At 36.1% G+C, this 20,119-nt stretch overlaps 3 protein-coding genes across 3 annotated transcripts in view; all 3 read right to left on the reverse strand.

The window, feature by feature from the left end:
* LOC140142130 (uncharacterized) overlaps window positions 1–6,861 on the reverse strand; it is a 43,699-nt gene extending 36,838 nt beyond the window's left edge. Inside the window, exon 1 of the mRNA XM_072164095.1 lies at window positions 6,735–6,861. Coding sequence (XP_072020196.1) covers window positions 6,735–6,861 — 127 coding nt within the window. The remainder of the gene's footprint in view (window positions 1–6,734) is intronic.
* Window positions 6,862–9,483: 2,622 nt separating this feature from the next.
* Window positions 9,484–11,127, reverse strand: LOC140142131 (uncharacterized). The gene has a single exon (XM_072164096.1). The coding sequence runs from the start codon at window positions 11,125–11,127 to the stop codon at window positions 9,871–9,873; it is 1,257 nt and encodes a 418-aa protein (XP_072020197.1). The 3' UTR covers window positions 9,484–9,870.
* A 7,521-nt stretch (window positions 11,128–18,648) lies between these two features.
* Window positions 18,649–20,119, reverse strand: LOC140142132 (uncharacterized). Its single transcript, XM_072164098.1, has 2 exons — window positions 19,257–20,119; window positions 18,649–18,691 (listed from the first exon to the last, which is right to left on the reverse strand). Exons 1-2 carry the CDS (start codon window positions 20,117–20,119, stop codon window positions 18,649–18,651), a joined length of 906 nt encoding a protein of 301 aa, XP_072020199.1.

The raw sequence follows: 20,119 nt of genomic DNA on the forward strand, positions 1-20,119 counted from the left end.
CAAATATTTTAATATTTAAGTGTTGACAAAATATATGGCCAAAAATGTTTGCAAAAATAGTTTACAATGACATTTCGAAAACATTTTAAAAATATTGTTGTAGTGTGTTTTCATACAAAACGTTTATATAACCCGACATTTTAATGTTATTAAAACGTTTTTACCTAAACCAAAACCCAAAATATAACTTATTTAAAACGTTTTAAAAACGTTTTTGTGTTTGCTGGGTTGTCACTATTATTGTGTAAAATTTGCGAAAAGACAGCGCAATTGAAGCCATTTGTGGACAAGTTTTGACTTTTAGTGTCTGAATTATAATTATGTACCCATAACAGAAGGGGTGTCCTATAGTGAGAAAAGTTTGAAAATGAAGACCTCATTGAAGCCATTTGGTGGACTATTTTTTGCACTATTATTGTGTAATCAAGATCAATCTCATCGACCGGAAAGTTTCAAAGTGAAAATTTCATAAACTTCCTCTGATATTGCTGTACCTGCTGTGGTTCAGCAACAGTTTAAACTCCAAATATCATTATGTTTGGAGCTAGCAGTTTAATGAAGAAGATAATATTACTTACTTGGAAATAAAAGAACTCTTCTTGGTTACAACTGTATGCAATCCACGCTTCTTTATTCTGATGCCCAAGTCGTTAGTTCTATATTGGTTCCAGGTTACGGTGTTAATTAACCTGATGTTGACGTTAATGAAGTAAACAATTTTACCAATGCCTTCTTGCTGCTGCAACTTAACAGTAGTTAGGTTGAAAATGCAGTAAGTACTGTTCGGTGAATAGCCGAAGTAGAATCTCTCAATAAGCCTAATGAATGCTGTAACGCTACTGTCTATGCTCAACTCTTAATCTTCGATATCCAAATATGACCAAAGGTCGGGATCAAAGGTCGAATGCTTTGCAAAGAAATAACTGTTTACGCATACACGATTATCAGTTACGTAATTATTGATTTAAGTAATGATTGTTTTATTATTGTTAGTGTTACGATAATTATGGGAACCAACGTGAGTTAATGAGATGAGAATATGATGTCAGGAATTGGAATTTAAGATTGTTATTATCTTGACAACAATAACGACTCAATTAAAGGGGTATTTCGTGTTCATAGCATCTTCTTTTTATGATTTTTTTCAATAGATATCCATGAAAAAGCTTATTTCCAAAATTTCAGCTGATTCCGATTTTGCGTTTGCGAGTTAAGGGTACAGACTATAGGAATAAAGACCAATCGAACATATTCTTGTTTATGCCATAATATTGTAGTCTTTCAACCCTTTCATAACTTCAGCTGTGTAACTTACGAAAATTCCCGCTAAAAAGTGGTTTAATTTTTGAAAATCTGGATTTTTCGTACTGATCATACTATAATGATCACCAGACAATAATGTTCTAATCACACTATAGACTGTGTTGACATGAGACGTCAATTGCCAGGCAATTTCGGTCATATGCCCACGGATATGTTATGTTCAGTACGGTGTACCATGAGGAACATGCTAACTTAAAATAATTTTTGCAAACTTTGATATTTTTTTACAAACTCAAATGATTTTTTACAAACTCAAATAATTATTACAAACTATTTATTGTCGGATTTCTGTATTTAGATCACGCAGGGGACGCACCATTAGATTCTCAGGGGTGCATGGGAGTTTGGGTCAGGCAGAATTTTTTTTTTTTTTGGCGGCGAATTTTGTATTTTTTATCGCCTCCAAAGGGAGGATTTATTTTCCATCTCACTAGTAGGCGAAGTTGTTTTTTCGTCTCACTAGTGGGCGAAGTTCTTTTTCAAAAACTCCCATGCCCCTGGAAATCAAATGGTGCGCCTCTTAACAACAATTGAGCGCTATTAATACACATTAATGTTTTTAAGCAAATAAAATTCCAAAATATGGTACGTTTTCTGTCTTTGCTTGCCACGTGGTAAGCCTATGTTGAGGTTGCGATTATATGTACAAAAAATTCAAGATGGATACCAACAAGTCGTGTGGCCGAGCGGTCTAAGACCCTTCTTCTTTTTTTCTTTTTTTTAAATCATATTGCTCTCTCGTGAAAGTCGAAAGTTTGCAAAAAATATTTCAAGTTTGTAAAAAATTATTTGAGTTTGTAGAAAGTTATTTGAGATTGTAAAAAAATTAGTAGAGTTTGTAAAAAAACTATTTGAGTTGTAGAAAATCATTTCAGTTTGTAAAAAATATTTGAGTTTGTGAAAATTATTTTAAGTTTGCATGTCCCTCATGGTACACCGTAGTTCAGGGACCGTGCTTTTAAAAACCCGCCAGATCGCAATCAGGCCATTGACCTGTGTAGTAGACATACGTTGCTCGCTCAACCATAACAGCATGACTGTCCCTAATAGCTACTCATTAATAATGCGTTGCATCAGGTCATGGACTCTATTCAATAATTTTAATCCTTTCTTTGACGTCAGAAAGATGAAAGGGAGACCTTGAAAAACAGATGTGTGGTTCTAGATAATATTTTATTCATCCAAGCTGGTTATCTAGGATATTTCTAGGAGGCGACACTTATTAATTCATAACGCTCACATCTTTCTTCATCCAATGGACTTTGGAGAACTGCTGAGATAATAAGTGGATGTTACAATCTAATCGGCTACAATCGGCATAGTTGATGATATCTGATTCTGATAATTCACTAGTAGCAGCAAAATTACAGCGCTTTGTATCCTCTGGTGCGCTATATAAATCTTATATGGATTAATGTTATTTATTTATTTTATAAATATTTCTTTTAAACACAATCTAATGTGATGCTCACTACATGTAGAAGGCCTGGTCTGCAAACGTTCATTTCATAAATCTAGTAAAGATAAAGCTTCATGTTTAGTGAAAATGAAATACCAAAGCTGGATATTATACAATCGTGATGCATTCCTTCTTGTTATGGACGACAAGTATTAACTTTGATATTATTATGGCAATATCCATTCCCTTCTCAATTGATTATGCTTTCTTTTCGAATCGAAAAATAAACCATGAGGCCTAGAGGCCATGATATAAACCTATATTCGGTATGCGGAAACCTTCCACGGTTAGGGCGGCGCTTGCACTCGCATATTCACTAAACTGCCGCCTCCTTCATTTGCCAACCTTTATCGAGGGGCGAATTTGAGGTTTTATAGTCATACATGTAGGCCTACAATTTTTCACCCTTATGGCAGTCAACGTCAGCGCGTTGAAGCAGCTGTTTCGCTCGCGCATCTATGTGGCGTCGTAAGCGTGTGCATGTGTACACCAGCGCGCTGCAGTGCTTTGACCGAACGCTAGTAATTATTTGGCTGTGCCCAATTAAATGCTCACTGTACTGACATCACTACCACATCAGGATGAAAAATCGCATATCGCAAACCAGCCAAATTTGTCATAGGTTTGAATGCTAGTAGGAAAACCGTGAATATAGGGTCTCAAACTCTGAAACATCTGAGCAGAAACGTGTTCTTTTTACTGGTTTAAAGTGAGTCTGTAGCTGTCGCCATTTTTGGAATATAATACAACATTCTCTGGCCAAACATCGGGTTAAATGTAAGTAAATAGTTAAAATCGTCTAAATTCAATAATATCAAACAGCCACGGACATTAAGTCAAGGCTACATGAGAAGTTTGGTGTAGGTCACGCATTTCCTTGGTATAAAAAACAGCCAAAAGGATGTCCAAAATTCCCTCTTTTAATCACAACGCGATTTATTACGAAACAGCATTTTCATAGGGCCTACGCTGGTTCTGTCAATTCTAGTTTAAAATCTGTTCGTCACATGCAGTCTGATTTGGTATATATGTTATCATCAAAGTCTTGGGAACTAATGTGGACAGTTGTTTTGTTTAAAAAACGGATACTGTTTAAAATATCAGTATTTACGCGAGCGACATTTTGAGTGTGTAAAATGCATTGAAAATTGTCGGCTAAAGAGTGCATAAATTAAAATCGCGAACAGTAATAGCAACAATAACTATCTACATTCCAAGCGGAAACGCTTTTCATAAGCATACCCCACTTTTTTCAGCAATCGCTGAAACCTAAATATGCAATTCCAGGCGATTTGTAAAAAATAGCGTCAGCATATTTTACTATGAATTTGGGACACCGAAACAAATGCTTGCATTGGTGCCAGACCTATTATAATGATACGATAATTAGGCCCCAATAATGGCTTTCATTTTAACCGTTATTTATTAAACTGAGATTTTTACTTTTTGAGAAATTAATGAATTTATCGAAAAACTTTTCGGAGAACGCTACTTTAATGAACCCATGCCTTAAGCATGATTTTGTGTATTACACTGCTCCATAGACAATGTAGATATTTCGTTCTGGTATACCAGCACGTATACCAGAACGAAATTCAAATTTCACGATATCTTTGCTAAACGAATTAATCTGCAAGAATTTTTTTTGCACATAAACATTATGTAGCCAGAGGTTTCCAGTGATATAAAAATCTAAACTTTTTTGAGAAAAGTGGGGGATGATGCTGTGGATCACAAATGCCCTTTTAATTGTCTATTCCAATGTTTACTAAACTTGAAAATGTGAAAGTAAATCTCGCGAAAATAAAATGTCGTTTCGATCAATTTTTTAAGTTAGGCATTATAATAATACATTTGAAAAATTATTTTCTGATATAAGCATGGTGTATGTTTTCAACATATAAAAATAAAATCTTGCTGGTAAAATAAAACGAAATAGATAACAAAAATAACATTAATTCAATTCAATTCAATTCAATTCAATTTTATTAAAAATTGAATTGGCCGTTGAAATTAAAGAAGACCTAAGTGTAATTCAAACTTTTGAAATCTAAGAAATTGCTTAAAATGGTGAAAAAGTATCAATTTTTGGCCAAAATCACTAAAAACGTGCATTTTTTGCCTACTTATGGATTTCAGGAGGTCATAAGTCAAAAACCATGGCTCACAGAAAAATATTGTGATTGACCCTTTTTGATCCAAACATCCACCTTAATAGATTAATACACTTTTAATGAATAAAGCATAAGTCATTTTTCAAACAAATTCCCCTGTGAGTTGTTTTTTGGTCAAAACTGCACAAAGTCACCACGAAATGGCATTTACACCCCGTCAAATACATTGAATTAAGTGATGAATTTGTTCAACGATATTAAAATAATATCTATGTGGCATGTGTTCTACACACTCCATTTAGGGGCCGTCCATAATTTTCGCCATTTTCACTTACGTACAAAGCGTACGTAACTTTTTACCCCCTCCCTCCCTCGAGTTACGTACAAATAAAATGGCGAAGGATTTCCATGACTACTAATAGCAAAATTGAGAGGTTGGCTTGGGGTTGTGGTTAGAGTTTAGGTTAGGGTTATATTACGGTGTTCCAGGAGGACAGTTAGTTCTGGATTAACATGATTAATATTTTTACAGATAAGTTGAGAAATGCTTAAAAAAACTTCCTTTTTAAACCATATATTCATGAAAACGAAAGCCATCAATAAATTAAAACATAGCTTAAAATGCAGCCTGAATCTAAACTAAATGACTAATGCACTTTAAAATCTGCTGAACATCCTATACTCTCTTTTCCACTTAGAACTCCCGGGATCAAATCATAGGTGGAACCAAGGGGACATCCCTTTGACATGTTTGGTGTATGTTCTTGCAATTAAACTATGGGTTCCAAGATAGAAAATACTTTTTTTAAAGTATTTTGGTATGAAATAAATTGAGCATAATGTAAAATAGGACCATTGCTTCTGCACAGACTCAACATTAAAGCGAAAATCATTTTTTGCATGCATGTTAAAGAAATTGTTAAAACGAATTGAAAAATTTTAGGTCAATTGGTTATGTAAAATATTGGAAAATACCATAATAATTTTCACATTCATTTTTTTATTGCTCAAACAAATCGCCATTTTTCTTACGTACACATGCCCAGGATTTTTACCCCCTCCCTCCCTCTTACGTACGCTTTGTACGTAAGTAAAAATAGCGAAAATTATGGACGGCCCCTTAGTTTTAAAGATATAACCAGTTAAAAAGTGAAATTTTGGGGTAAAAAATTACAAAAATTCTTAATGCTTTCGTAACCGTTGCCATGGAAAGGAATAGAACGCGCGGTTATAAATTTGCCATCATGTCAGAAAAGATTCTGCAGACTCTTCTGAACAATTTGATATATGATTTGTCCATTTTATGTTGAAACATCTGTCCTATGAAACCATTAAATAGAGCGCTTTTTGCTTCATGGCCTCTATACCCTACAGAGGATAGCAAATTGGAATAATCAATGCTATCTACAGTAGATATCAAATGAAACTCATCAATGCTATCTACAGTAGATATCAAATGAAACTCATCAATGCTATCTACAGTATATATCAAATGAAACTCATCAATGCTATCTACAGTAGATATCAAATGAAACTCATCAATGCTATCTACAGTAGATATCAAATGAAACTCATCAATGCTATCTACAGTAGATATCAAATGAAACTCATCAATGCTATCTTCAGTAGATATCAAATTAAAATCATCAATGTTATGATTGTTATCTACAGTAGATATCAAATTAAACTCATAAATGTTATCTACAGTAGATAGCAAATTGAACTCATCAATGCTATTTACAGTAGGCCCTAGATAGCAAATTGAATTCATCAATACTTTCTACAGCCAATAGCAAAGTGGAATCATTAAATTATGCTATCTACAGTAGAAATTGTACCTGTACAGGTACTCAGTGTGTACTTGTGCAGGCGGTCATAATAGGAATCTCGTAGTGTATTATAGTTGTACACCAAGGCTCTAACGATTACCCATTTGTTCAATGCCTTCTTTGGTGACAGCGCCATCATTAAAACCACGAATTACTATTTTACAAGCATCAAAGTGATAAAAGCTTTGTCGTTCTCTTTTGTATATCGTAAATATAAAACTGTATCATGCAAAGTTCAAATTATTTTAATATAAGCACTGCATGTAACAAAATCAATTTATCCATCGTTTGATGTATGTTAATTATTTTTTAATCATAATTGTTGTTTTAATGACGGTAGCGATGAATTGTAATTATGAATAAGTTATGGATGAGTGATCACATTCGCTAGGATAAAATTATGATAAATATTGAATGAAAGAAAGGTTTTGTAATAAGATCATTAAAAACTCTCTCCACATGGCTGTCGTTGACAGACAACAAGTTCTAAATTTTCCATAAAAATGTCAGAATTGTGCATTTCAATGACCATTATTTGGAATCAGCATGAGACGTGCATTGGTTCAGTGGTTTTTGAGATAGCTCTTGATATCTTAAAACTTGGACTGCAATATCCTCACTACAATATGTCCCAAAAACAGAAATCCCCCACCCCACATAATCGCAAATTGACACGAAAGCTTCATTCCCATTTATTTCATCCAAAACGGTCCTGTCATACACCTTCCCCAATCAAACACATTTCTCTTGCATTTGATCATCTTCTACTCTTCCCTAGAAAAATCATTAAAATACCAAATCTACACACCATGGAATTTACCATCACGTCCAAGCTCACATTGGGCGCCCCATTCCTTTTTTAAAGGAATTTTTATTATATTGAAGCTATGGCCAGCACGCAGAACAGTAAACTCGTTTTTTGATGCCTGGGCAGGGTTTGCCTATTCCTGACTTGATCTTCAAGTGCGAGTTTGAAAAAAATAACAATAATTAAAAATACAAATATCGTATCAAAGAAGTGATTAGCTTTAATTTTGGTAATTTTCAAAATATTTTAGTTTCACAAGTAAAAAAATACTTAAAACAAAAGTAGTTTTGAAACTTTCAACAGAAACTAATGGAGGAAAAATTTTCATTCACCATGCAAATATTTTATCTGTTAACGCTCTGCGTGCTAGCCATGCGCTTTATCGGAAAAAGTGGAAGTTTTGAAATATTTTCTCAAAATATCAAGAGCTATCTTAAGAACTACTGAACCAATACTAGGCTTGTTTGTACTCATTTTAATGCATTTTTCATGCTGATTCCAAATATGGTCATAAAAATTTACATGAAATGAAACATGTCGTCTGCAGTCGACACCCGCGTGAAGAGAGTTCACGATCTGTTACCATCCTCAGGCAGTAGTGACTGGCTGCTTGTCTTCTTCACACCTGCATGGTTTTGGTATTTCTAGAAGATCTTCGTAAATTTTTGGAAGATCTCGTCCCCCGTCTCTGTTTAATTTGACTTGTTGTTCCTTCTTTATGTTTTCTTCCAAAAATTTACGAAAGTCTTAATGTATAAACAACAGTTGAATTTAAATATTTAGCTACTATTTGGAGAAAAAATAGGCAATCCAGCACCTTTAATTTCAATATGGGGCAACTCTTTGAAAAAGGAGGAAACAAGTTTATTTTCTTGCATTAATAATCATAGTCTTGCCACAAGTCTGGATGACAAAATAGGCATACAATACAACTGAAATTATTTTGAAACAGGTCTGCATTCACTGTATTTCTTATAGGCCCTAATTTTAGGTAATAGTGCAGCAGAATGGTGACACTATTGTGCACTTGACCAGAAAAGCACATGATTTGGCACAGATGTAGTGATCATGTTGGTATGCTTACCAACATTTTGGAGTAAGGACAACCGACGTCAAACTACTCCTCAGGTCATAAGGATTCGGAAAAGGTATAAAATTCAAAGGTCATATATTTTGAGAGATGGGAAATCCCCCTGAGAAGAGCTTGTAAAGACATTTTGGGATTTCCCCAAGTCACTGTAAACATAGGGCGGGAAACAAAGTCAGGATTTGTTACGGATTGGGGATTCCCCTGAGATTGCAAAGTGGATATGACATCATATTGGAATTCCCCAAAGGAAATGGTGTACTTTGAAAGCTTAATGTTTATAATTATTCTTGGGAATTCCCATATATATATTCCTTTATGTTTGGTCAATAAACAAAATAATGTATACATAACTCTTCACAGTGTTATTGTGTTGTTGTGGGCCAGCTAATGTGCTAACAGTTCATATGCCTTATATCATGAATATTGTAGTCAATATACTACTATTCAGTTATATCGGAGAAGATCTAGAATACGTCAAAGTGCGTACCTCTTCCAGGAAAGGACTATATATATATATGCTTCTGTCTACTTACTGAAGTCTGATTTATAAAACAACATATTCTGTCAATGTAAGTGGAAACAGGGGGACAACTGTAATGCAGGCCTGTTTTCCATTAGAAATTGTGTGAAAGGTGAAAATAGCACCATTTTTGGAGATGGTCAACTGTGAGAGGACTTTATGCAGAGGGTATAAAAATCTTCGGTGGACTTCGCTGAACGTTGATCTTCGCAGGACAAGTGAACATGGTGAATCAGGATATACATCAAGAACATTGAGAACTTTACAAGACTTTTACAATCAACAACAACAAGAAGACTGCTGGATAAGTAACTTGGCTAAAGAGTGTACTAGTATATGTATGATTTATTTTATGTGTTTATGTTGACTCACACAATTATTGTTAAAACATACTTTTCTTTTGATTAAAAGACTCAGATATTGTTTACTTAATTAATCAGTGTGTTTTATTTTGCATTCGGAAGCGAATTTGGGAAAAGGGTGTTTTTGGCCTTGAGGTATTATTAACGACTCCTAACAATGACAGTGTGAAGCCTTTATTACAATACTAACATTTTTAAGGCTTCTCTTTGGTATGAATTCGTTCACGTGCTTTCAAGTTACCTGACACTGAGCACCGAAAATGCTCATGATTTACAATGTTTATCTAAATATGTTTTTTATGCAATGAAAATTAGAGATTCGATTTAATTAGATTATGTTATTGATGTTTTGTTTGTATTATGTACTAAATATATTGTATTGTGGGCCTGTGGCCTTGAATTACATGATAATAATGAACTGAACTGAACTGAACTGAACTGACACTGTGAAGATTTTTATAACTACCTGACTGTGCAAAGCCATACATATGTAAAGCGTCTCTTTTGTTTCGTTCATGTCTTTTCAAGTTACTTGACTGTGCGAAGCCTTTATTACAGTATTGGCATATGTAAGACTTCTCTTTGGTATGGATTAGTTCATGCGCTTTCAAGCGACCTAAGTGTTTGTAAACTTTGTTGCAATACTGACATTTGTAAGGCGTCTTTTTGATATGGATTCGTTCATGTCTTTTCATGTTATTGAACTGTATGAAGCCTTTGTTACAGTATTGACATATGTAAGGCTTCTCTTTCGTATGAATTCGTTCATGTTTTTTCAAGTTACATGACATTGTGAAGCCTTTGCTGCAGTATTGGCATATGTAAGGCTTCTCTTCATGCTCTTTTGTCATGTTGGTATGGGTTGCTTCATGCGTTTTCAAGTTACCAGACGTTCTAAAGCCTTTATCACAGTATTGACAAATGTAAGGCTTCTCTTTGGTATGTATTAGTTCGTGTGTTTTCAAGTGACTAGACGTTCTGAAGCCTTTATTACAGTACTGACATGTGAAAGGCTTCTCATTGGTATGGATTGCTTCATGTCTTTTCAAGCTGCCAGACGTGGTGAATCCTTTATTACAATACTGACATTTGTAAGGCTTCTCTTTGGTATGGGTTCGTTCATGTGTTTTCAAGTGACTAGAATGTGTGAATCCTTGATTACAGTATTGACATATGTAAGTTTTCTCTTTCGTATGAATTCGTTCATGTATTTTCAATTCACAAGACTGTGTGAAGCCTTTATTGCAGTATTGGCATATGTAAGGCGTCACTTTGGTATGGAGTAGTTCGTGTCTTTTCTGGTGACTTGACTGTGCGAAGCCTCTGTTGCAGTATTGGCATATGAAAGGCTTCTCTTTGGTATGAGTTCGTTCATGTGTTTTCAAGTGACCAGACTGTGTGAAGCCTTTGTCGCAGTATTGACATATGTAAGTCTTCTCTTTGGTATGGATTCGTTCATGTGTTTTCAAGTTACCAGACGATGTGAAGCCTTTGTTGCAGTATTGGCATATGTAAGGCTTCTCTTTGGTATTATTCCGTTCTTGTACCTGACTCCTGACTGAAAACGTTGTCTCATAATGCTGACCTTGGTAAGATGTCAATTGCGAATCGTTCTCATTCATTTGCTTGCTTGATGTCCATTGGTCAAGAGATGGTGACGTCAGAAAACCATGTCTTCTACTATCTTGGCTATTATTGGAGGTGTTTTTTTCTTCTTGATATCGGTATCATCTTCTTCTTATAGTCATACCAGTATACACGAATCCGCAGCTCATGATGACGTAGATGACGCAGATATCGATGTGTATTATTAAAAAACCTTCTGCAATATTTACACTCATGCGGTATCAGATACCCCCATACTCGTGGCCTTCTCGGAAACATTCCTGAAACGAATAATAAACATCAATCCATCTATAATTGAGACAAACATTGGCTAATCTTTATTGGGTTACTTTGATTAATTCAACTTAAGGGGGTACTACACCCTTGGCCAATTTTTGTGCCTATTTTTGCATTTTTCTCAAAAATTATAGCGCATTGGCGACAAGTAAGATACATGTATGTATATTATAGGGCAAGGATACAACTACTGCACTGGAAATTTTATTTCAGCACAGACAACAGTTGTGGAGTTACATTCAAAAATGAGGGAACACTAATATTTGGTCAATAAATCAATAACTACTTGCTTTGAGTTGCTGAATTTTCAGTACAGTAGTTGTAGTCCTTGCTATATACATATCTTACTTGTCACCAATGTGCTATAATTTTGAGAAAATGCAAAATAGGCACACAATTGGCCAGGGTGTAGTACCCCTTAATAGACCTTTTCATATATTTCACTATACTTTCCGCAATCCAAAGTGTCTCTTCCTATGGACAAATACAATTAATAGAAATAGTTGTTGTTGTTGTTGTCTTTTTTTTTATTGTTGTTGTTATTGTTGGGGTTTTTTTTTACTACAAAGTTAGGGAGCGATCGTTATTTACAACAGGGGGAATGGTCATTTTGAGGGGAACCGGAAATTTTATGGGGGATCTTGAGGGGGGGAACGCGAAATATTTTGTTGAACCAGGAGGGGGGATTGTTAAGTTTTGAATTGAGAAATTTGGGAAACTAAGGGGATTCCGAAAATTTAGAGCGGACGCGAGGGGGAACGAGAATTTTTGTCGATATTTTTCCAAAACGCCCACCCCCCTGCCGCAAATAACGATCGGTCCCTTTATTTCGGAAGTCCTTTAAGCCATTAGGCTCTCAGGGAGAGTGCGGTCAAATGGTTAGCGTATACTCGCCGTTGGCATGTTTGATACACCAGGTTGATGGTTCAATTCCTGTCCATTACACCACGCTCTCAGGAGGCGCGGCCAAATGGTTAGGGTATTCGCCTTTGGCATGTTTAGTGCACCAGGTCTCGAGTTCATTTCCCGGCCTTAAAAAAAAGTCTGATTTGTCTTCAGATCCGTATGTCCTGACCCAATGGAATATGTTGCCATTTCAGTGGACAGAGACCCAATAGGAAATGTGTCTCACAGACAGATTCAAAAAAGTAGGGTGTTAACACCGGACTGTCCCAATAAGCATGTCGTGACCCACATACATTGTCAGTCCAAATAAGGCCCTTTTCACCTAGATCATGGACCAAAGTGTAAAATATTAAATCCCAATAAGGCCTTTTTTGGAAGCTCAAAGACTTTACAAATACAAGTACATTTTCTCTAAAAATTCCGGTATTTTCCGATAATAATGATGCAACCGTCAAAATGATGCAACCGGGATATATTTTCGTTTGCCCCCCACCCCGACCAAGAAAGCTGGCTACGCCACTGATTTGGACAGTGTGTTTCCTTACACATACACTCCTATTTCAGATTGGTCAAATTTAACACGGAATTGGTCAAATTTAACACAGACAATAAACCCGCGGGGAAACCACAAGTTATTGGTCAAAATGACACAGTTAAATGTGTCAAATGGAATAACATGGAAAATTGTTTTAAAAAATAACAAAAATTCTGTGTTAAACTTATCAATTTCTATGTTAAAAATGATTCGAATAATAGTCAAATTGATATGACAATTAAAGGGGTCGTTGTTTTGGGTCATAATGATTCAATTCTGTGTCAAATATCCGTGCTTAAAAGTATAGTCACATATTTCAGGCTCATTCCGGACATGAAATGACCAAGAAAATGATCCCTATGACACAACTATTTGTGAAATATAAATGACACAGAATATTTAACACATATCAAATAAGAGTGTAGGCCTATATACGTTTTTATTCAATTTATATTCAAAATATGATTTATTCCGTTGTAATAACATGAGATGAGAGATCGATCTCATTAGACTATGCCATAGTCGAATTTTGATAAGGTATAGGACTGTGAACCCAAGGGTCATGGGTTCGAATCCCAGGTCCGGCTCTTTGTGTCCTTGAGCAAGACACGTCACTCTACTTGCTTTATAGTGCTTCGGAGGGCACTTTAAGCTGTCGGTCCCGTGTACATGCATATTTTCTCACGTTAATGTAGTGTGCACGTTAAAGAACGTCACAGGCTATTCGAAAAGAGCAGGGGATCATCCCGGTCATGTTGACTGTACTTCAAAATACACTCATCTACTCTAGGTTCCAGAGTAAAAAATAAGTACAGCTTGTCTGTACGCAGTGCGATAATACTCATACCCCGACTCATACATATGAGGGAGGCACTTATAAGGAAGAAGAAGAAGAAAAGCATTCCTTGAACTCAAAATTATACTGATGTTTATTAAAATTATAGTGTTCAATAGTAAAATGGTCATAAAGAGTTTATATAATTAGATGATTAATGACAATAAAAGTTATATTGAATGCATCATATATCTTGCAATGGCTCACTACACTGAACAATTCTGATTTTGGAATCTACCAGTTCATTGATCGCGAAAGCCTGAGTAAAAAAAATCCAGGAAGCTAACAAACAGAAGGAGTACGACGGTGACTAAAAATATCAGATGTGAAAATCTATCAATTGCACACAAATTAATACAAATCAGCGTTTTATGCTAAAATGTAATAGCCAGAGTATGCAAAAAGGGCTTGTGGACTACGGAGAAGTCTACGATCTCATGAATCGGAAAGTTTGAATGTCAAGGAACGAACTTCATAAATTTCTGTCATATCATATTTCTGTCCCTGCTGTAGTTAAGTAACATAATTAATAATTTTATTATGTTTGAAACTAGTGAGTTAAGGGATCTGGAATGAGCGTTTTGAGCGTTTCGACAGTATTTTTGTGGGACATGAGAGCACATCAGACATATCGAATTGCATTCTGAATACGAAGAATGTCTTTTGATATCAAATAATGTTTTTAATTTAAATTTTTGAAATTCACGATATAATACATTGATATTTTTCACATTTTTGATAACAGTCTTCGAAGTAAATTTTATAAATCTAATGATATATTCTTAAAGTGTATGTAGCTGGGGGGAAAGCCGACGATCAATTGAAAATTATGACCATTAATATTGAAGATATGGATTTTCCCCCAAAAGAAAAAATCCATATCTTCAATATAAAAGGTCAACATTTTCAATTGATTGTCGGCTTTTCATCCCACCTATGTATACACCTTAAGTATAAATCATCCGATTTATAAAGTTTACTTCGAGTACTGTTAGTCTACTGTTAAATATCAAAAATATCAATTTTTAATCATTTGCCATAAAACTTGTATTACATTGCAAATTTCAAAAAATCTAAATTATTTGATATCAGAAGGACATTCTCCGTATTCAGAATGCAATTCGATATGTCTGATGTGTTCTTATGTCCCACAATAAATACTGTCTAAACTCTCATACCCCATCCCTTAAAAGAAGAAGATATTACTCACTTGGCTACAGCTTACAATGCAATCTACGCTTCTTTATTCTATGCCCAAATCGTTGTTATACCGTACAATTATTTGTTTCAGGTTACGGGATAAATTCCACCTCAGTTCTGTAAGACGGTAATGAAGTAAAGAATTATACCAGTGCACTCTTACTACTGCTGCTAAACAGTATTTGGTTGAAAAGACAGTACTGTTCGGTGAATAGTCGATAATACTCTATAATACTATACTGTAGTACTAATGATTGTTGTTATGTGGTTATTGCTGCTTCCTACTGCTTCCTTTATCTTCTTCCTTAAATCTTCTTCGATATCAGGTTATGACCAAAGGTCGGGTTCAAAGGTCGAATGCTACGCAAATAAATTAACCATTCACGCATACAAAATTACCATTGAATCAGTTACGTAATTGTTTGTTTTACTTGTTAATGCTACGATATGGGACTCAACGTAAGTTAATGAGATGAGAATGATGACCTCAGAAACACAAATAGGGCCTAAGCCCGGAGGGGGTACTCACATGTAAATGGGGTATGGGTATGTGCGGCGGTCAAGGGTCCCTTTTTCAGGCTCCCCGGCAGTTCCTTAAGACCCACATTTGGATCATGCTCCAGTTCTTTGAGCCTCAAATTCTGGCAATTGCCCAATTGTAGCTCTTCAGCCAAAATTTGGAAAATTTTGGAATTTTGTAGCTCCAAAGCCTATAATTTGGCCCAATTTTAGTTAACAAGACCCACCAAAAATGTTGAAATTTCAGTTCATCAAGCCCCTATTTTCCCCCAAATCAGTTCTTAGTTCCCAAAGTTCGGCGCTCCGCGCCAAACACCCCTACCAAAATTTCAGTTGAGTGCCCCCCCCCCCGGGGGCCTAAGTTATATTTTGGGTTTTGCTTTATATTGGTAAAAACGTTTTAATAATATTAAATGTCGGGTTTATAAAGGTCATGAAAACGTGTTTGCAAATATTATGTTAAAATATTTGCAATATATGTTATCAAAAATGCTTTTTAATGTAATGAAAACGTTTTATATAATACCCTTTTTATAACCCGACATTTAAATGTTTTCAGACAATCTTTTATAACCTTTTGCGAATGATGTCCAAAACGTTTTGTGTAAACATCTTGACAAAACAACCGACTCAAAGTAGCCATTCCATTGTTTTCCTTTAGATATCCGTTCGATCAAGTTTTCAAGTTAGTTAATTGTATTCCTGAAGTGATATTTAGCATTAATAATTGTGACTTTTAGAAATAAAATTAAAAGAAATCAATTTTATGTTCGTACCAGTTATTTTCTTAGATATCATAAAGGATAAAAAAATAAATTATGAATGGAACTTTTGAAACAAAATAAAAAACAGAGATAACTGGTTTAGCTGTTATTGATAATGTGCGTATTTTTAATTAAGTAATTTGTCAAACGAAACCGACAAAATGAAAACTCTTGCAAAAGTCCCAAACGAACACGTGTTGGATTTTAATATTCACACATTTGTCACCTTGTTCTACAAATGTCACTAAACTGTTAAAAACTTCTTTTCAGCTTTAACGTATCCAAGAAATTCGGATTTTTTCCCCCAGTCCCGAGTGACTTTTATTCCTGGTATAGCTACATGAATAAGTACGTTGCAGTACCACTTTACAGTGGTACATTTTACCAATTACCACCTCAATAACCTCATCCCAATGGCATACTCCAATAACCTCAATTAAATAATCATAGTGCAAAATTTGACCTCAAGTTGCAGAGTACGAGTTTTTGTACCCAAAGGTCATTCAATGAATGTACAAATGTATTGGGGTTAAAGAATTGTGCCCCTTATAGATGAGCATGTTGTGGATCCTAGTGAAAGTATCAAAATGTTTTATCGACAAGGTGGAAGTATCAAGTCCAAAATTATACCTTCAGTTTTTCAGAAAGATTTCCATTGCATTAGCAATATTAAATTAGTATAACAAATAATAACATAGCTAACATTGGCACAGTGGCTCTTAAAATGACATTTCAAGTTTGGGGCAAAAAAAGTAAATTTAGTTATTTTTACGGAGTGAATCAGAGTGAAACGTCTAACTAATAAAGAGTCATCTGTGCGTAAAATTAATTTGTAAGGTGCAACATCTGACGCCAAATTCGACTCCTATATCTAAATTCCTTGTTGTTTTGCGTGTCAAGCGCGATGTGACCAATCGCATATTGTAAAAATCAAAAATTAACAATTCAATCTATCGTGCGCGTTACTGCATGACAAATGGTATAGTCTGACTACCTACCATGTAAATGATGTTTCATACTAGATAATGCCCTGACTATTGCCTTAGGATATTTTTTTTATTTTGTTTTGTTAAAATTTTGTTTATTGCTTGTTTTGTCATTTTCCATTATAAGCAAACAATAACGACGTTAATAAAGGAAAGACACAAACACACATAGGTAATCTTGGTTAACAATAAAATACGCGATATAGCCAGAGTGTGGCCAGAAGACTGGGTTTCATCCGTTTTCATCACAATCCCTAAAAAGGGTGATTTAACCAACTGTGACAATTATAGAACAATTGCCCTCATCTCACATGCCAGCAAAATTTTGCTGAACATCGTGCTGAACCGCATACAGAACATCCTGAACTGTGAAATTGCAGAGGAACAAGCAGGGTTCCGCAAAGGAAGGGGAACGCGAGACCAAATCTTCAACCTACAGATGATATTACAGAAGAAATTGGAAACAAACATACCAGTCTACATAGCCTTTATTGACTACAAAAAGGCCTTCGACTCAGTCAGCCATCAGATGATGCTGCAGTCCTTGCTTGATATGGGATTTCCCAGACACATAGTAGCACTTATTCAGTCACTATACAGCACACAGAGAGCTGCAGTGCGAGTTGATGGAGAAATCACTGAATGGTTTAAAATCAAAAGAGGAGTACGACAAGGTTGTATCATCTCACCGGCCCTGTTTAATGTGTACTCAGAGATCATCATGAGGAAGGCAATCACTGAACAACACAATGGCATCAGCATTGGTGGAATGAAAATTACAGACTTGAGGTATGCAGATGATGTGGCTCTCCTTGCTGAAAATGAAGATGACCTACAGATGCTGCTGCAAGACGTCTGCAAGGAAAGTCAAACATACCACCTACAAATGAATGTCAAGAAAACCAAACTCCTGGTGTGTTCCAAGCAGCAAATAAATATGGACATGCAGCTAAATGGTGAACCAGTGGAACAAGTTAACGATTTCACATATTTAGGTGCTACCTGCTCCAACAACAATGACACCTCAAAGGAGATCCGAAGACGCCTTGCAATAGCAAGAAACAAATTCAGTCAAATCCAAAACCTACTCAAAGACCGGTCACTCTCAATCAAAGTCAAAACCAGACTGCTTCAGGCACTCATATTCCCTATTGCAACCTATGGATGTGAAGCCTGGACCCTGAAGAAGGCAGACACCAAAAAGATCTCAGCCTTTGAACTGTGGTGCTACCGTCGTATCTTGCGTGTCACTTGGCAAGACAAACACACCAATGAATGGGTACTTGCCCAGATCGATCCAAAAGTAAGACTCCTGACAACAGTGAGAAAACACAAGCTACAGTACTTTGGTCACGTTGCAAGGAAAAACACAAGGTAACCGAGGCAGAGGACGTCCACGTACATTATGGGAATCAAACATCATCAAAAATCCTGGACGGGAATGACCACATACACTGCGACCCAAGCCATACAAGACAGATGCAAATGGAGGCTCATCACAAGACTGGCTGCAACCCACCCCCATGATGAGGATGGTACCTGAGGTGAGGTGAGGTGAGCAGCAGCAACAACCAACTGAGGGAGCTGTCTTCCCTTCCTTGACTCACTTCTTTCTTCTTTTTTTTATCTTTGGACAGCCATAGTGTTACTGTCTATGATTTATTAACATATTACAAAATATAAACTATGGCTGATTTTATGATATAGCCTACATTTTTTTTAACATCAGAAAAGACAGAACAAAACGAACATAGACAACAATGAAACAGACAAAAGGACAAGTTTCCCATGTTATTTTCATTAGACGTGCACAGAATGTGAAAAAAAAAAGAGGTTTAAAGGCGAGGAAATGCAAATAAAAATAGTGATTTTGATTTAAACTTTTGATCCAAACACAAGGAATTAATTCCTACCTCGGAATTTTCAGATGGTACTCCATCTTTCATCAGCGAGTGAGTGACTGTATCAGGTCGTGATCTTTTTGACCTTTGACCTGATAACAGACTCGTAGACTCCTGAGAGTTTGAACCGGCCCCCGTCTTTGTTGAGAGATGGTTGGTTGGCTTTGATGTAAACTGCTTCCTTGACTCCACGTTTGAACCACCTGCTGTCCCTATCGAGTATGTGAACTTTATCCAAGTCCACAAAATGTCCAGGAGACTCGATATGGATGTGGTTTGAGACCTCTGATGCTGTACTGCTGGGCCTCCTATGTTCCTGAAACCGTGTTTTTAAGGAGCGTTCAGTTTCACCAATATAAGATTCTTTGCACTGTCCGGTTACAGTCTTGCCCTGGCATGGGATGTAATATACCGGACCTGTAATGTCTTTCTTTTCTGTCTTGTCCTTTGGTGACACTAGGATTTGTCTTAGTGTGCGAGTTGGTTTGAAGAACACGCTGACACCGTAATTGCTAAATGTCCTTCTAATAGCTTCAGAGGTGCCTTTGGTGTAGGGTAGCACTACGTGGCCTTTATTAGGGCGTTTATCGCCCACGTCACGCGTTTTGTGAGATTTTGGTTGATTCGCTTTATCCAGTGCCCATTTGGGATATCCACATTTCGCTAGAGCATTGTTGACATGAGATTTCTCGTCCTCGCGATCCTGGTGGTTAGTGACTACAGTATCAGCCCTATGGTACAAAGTTCGGATGACTCCAAGTTTGTGATCAATGGGGTGATTCGAGGCGAAGTTCAGATATTGATCCGTGTGTGTACTCTTGCGATAGATGGTTACTTTGGTGGATCTGTCTGGTTGAATAACGGTGAGCGTATCTAGAAAGGCAAGCGAGTTATTCTCTTCTCCTTCAGTGGTAAATTGAATGTCCTTATCCAGCGAATTGAGATGGTCAGTGAATTCTTGAGAGTGACACTTCTTAAGTTTACAATAGGTGTCATCTACATAGCGAAACCACCACAGAGGAGGGTGGGGCGCTGTCTCAATAGCTCTCTGTTCAAGATCTTCCAT

This window comes from Amphiura filiformis, chromosome 20, assembly GCF_039555335.1.
Source record: "Amphiura filiformis chromosome 20, Afil_fr2py, whole genome shotgun sequence".
Lineage (NCBI taxonomy): Eukaryota > Metazoa > Echinodermata > Ophiuroidea > Amphilepidida > Amphiuridae > Amphiura > Amphiura filiformis.

What these genes read in the sequence shown, in the direction of transcription:
- LOC140142131 (XM_072164096.1), bottom strand. Translation starts at nt 11,127, where the DNA reads ATGAATGAGAACGATTCGCAATTGACATCTTACCAAGGTCAGCATTAT.
- LOC140142132 (XM_072164098.1), bottom strand. Translation starts at nt 20,119, where the DNA reads ATGGAAGATCTTGAACAGAGAGCTATTGAGACAGCGCCCCACCCTCCT. An exon ending in ATACTCGATAGGGACAGCAG is followed by an intron (nt 18,692 to 19,256) that starts GTGGTTCAAACG and finishes ACCTCACCTCAG; the next exon opens with GTACCATCCTCATCATGGGG.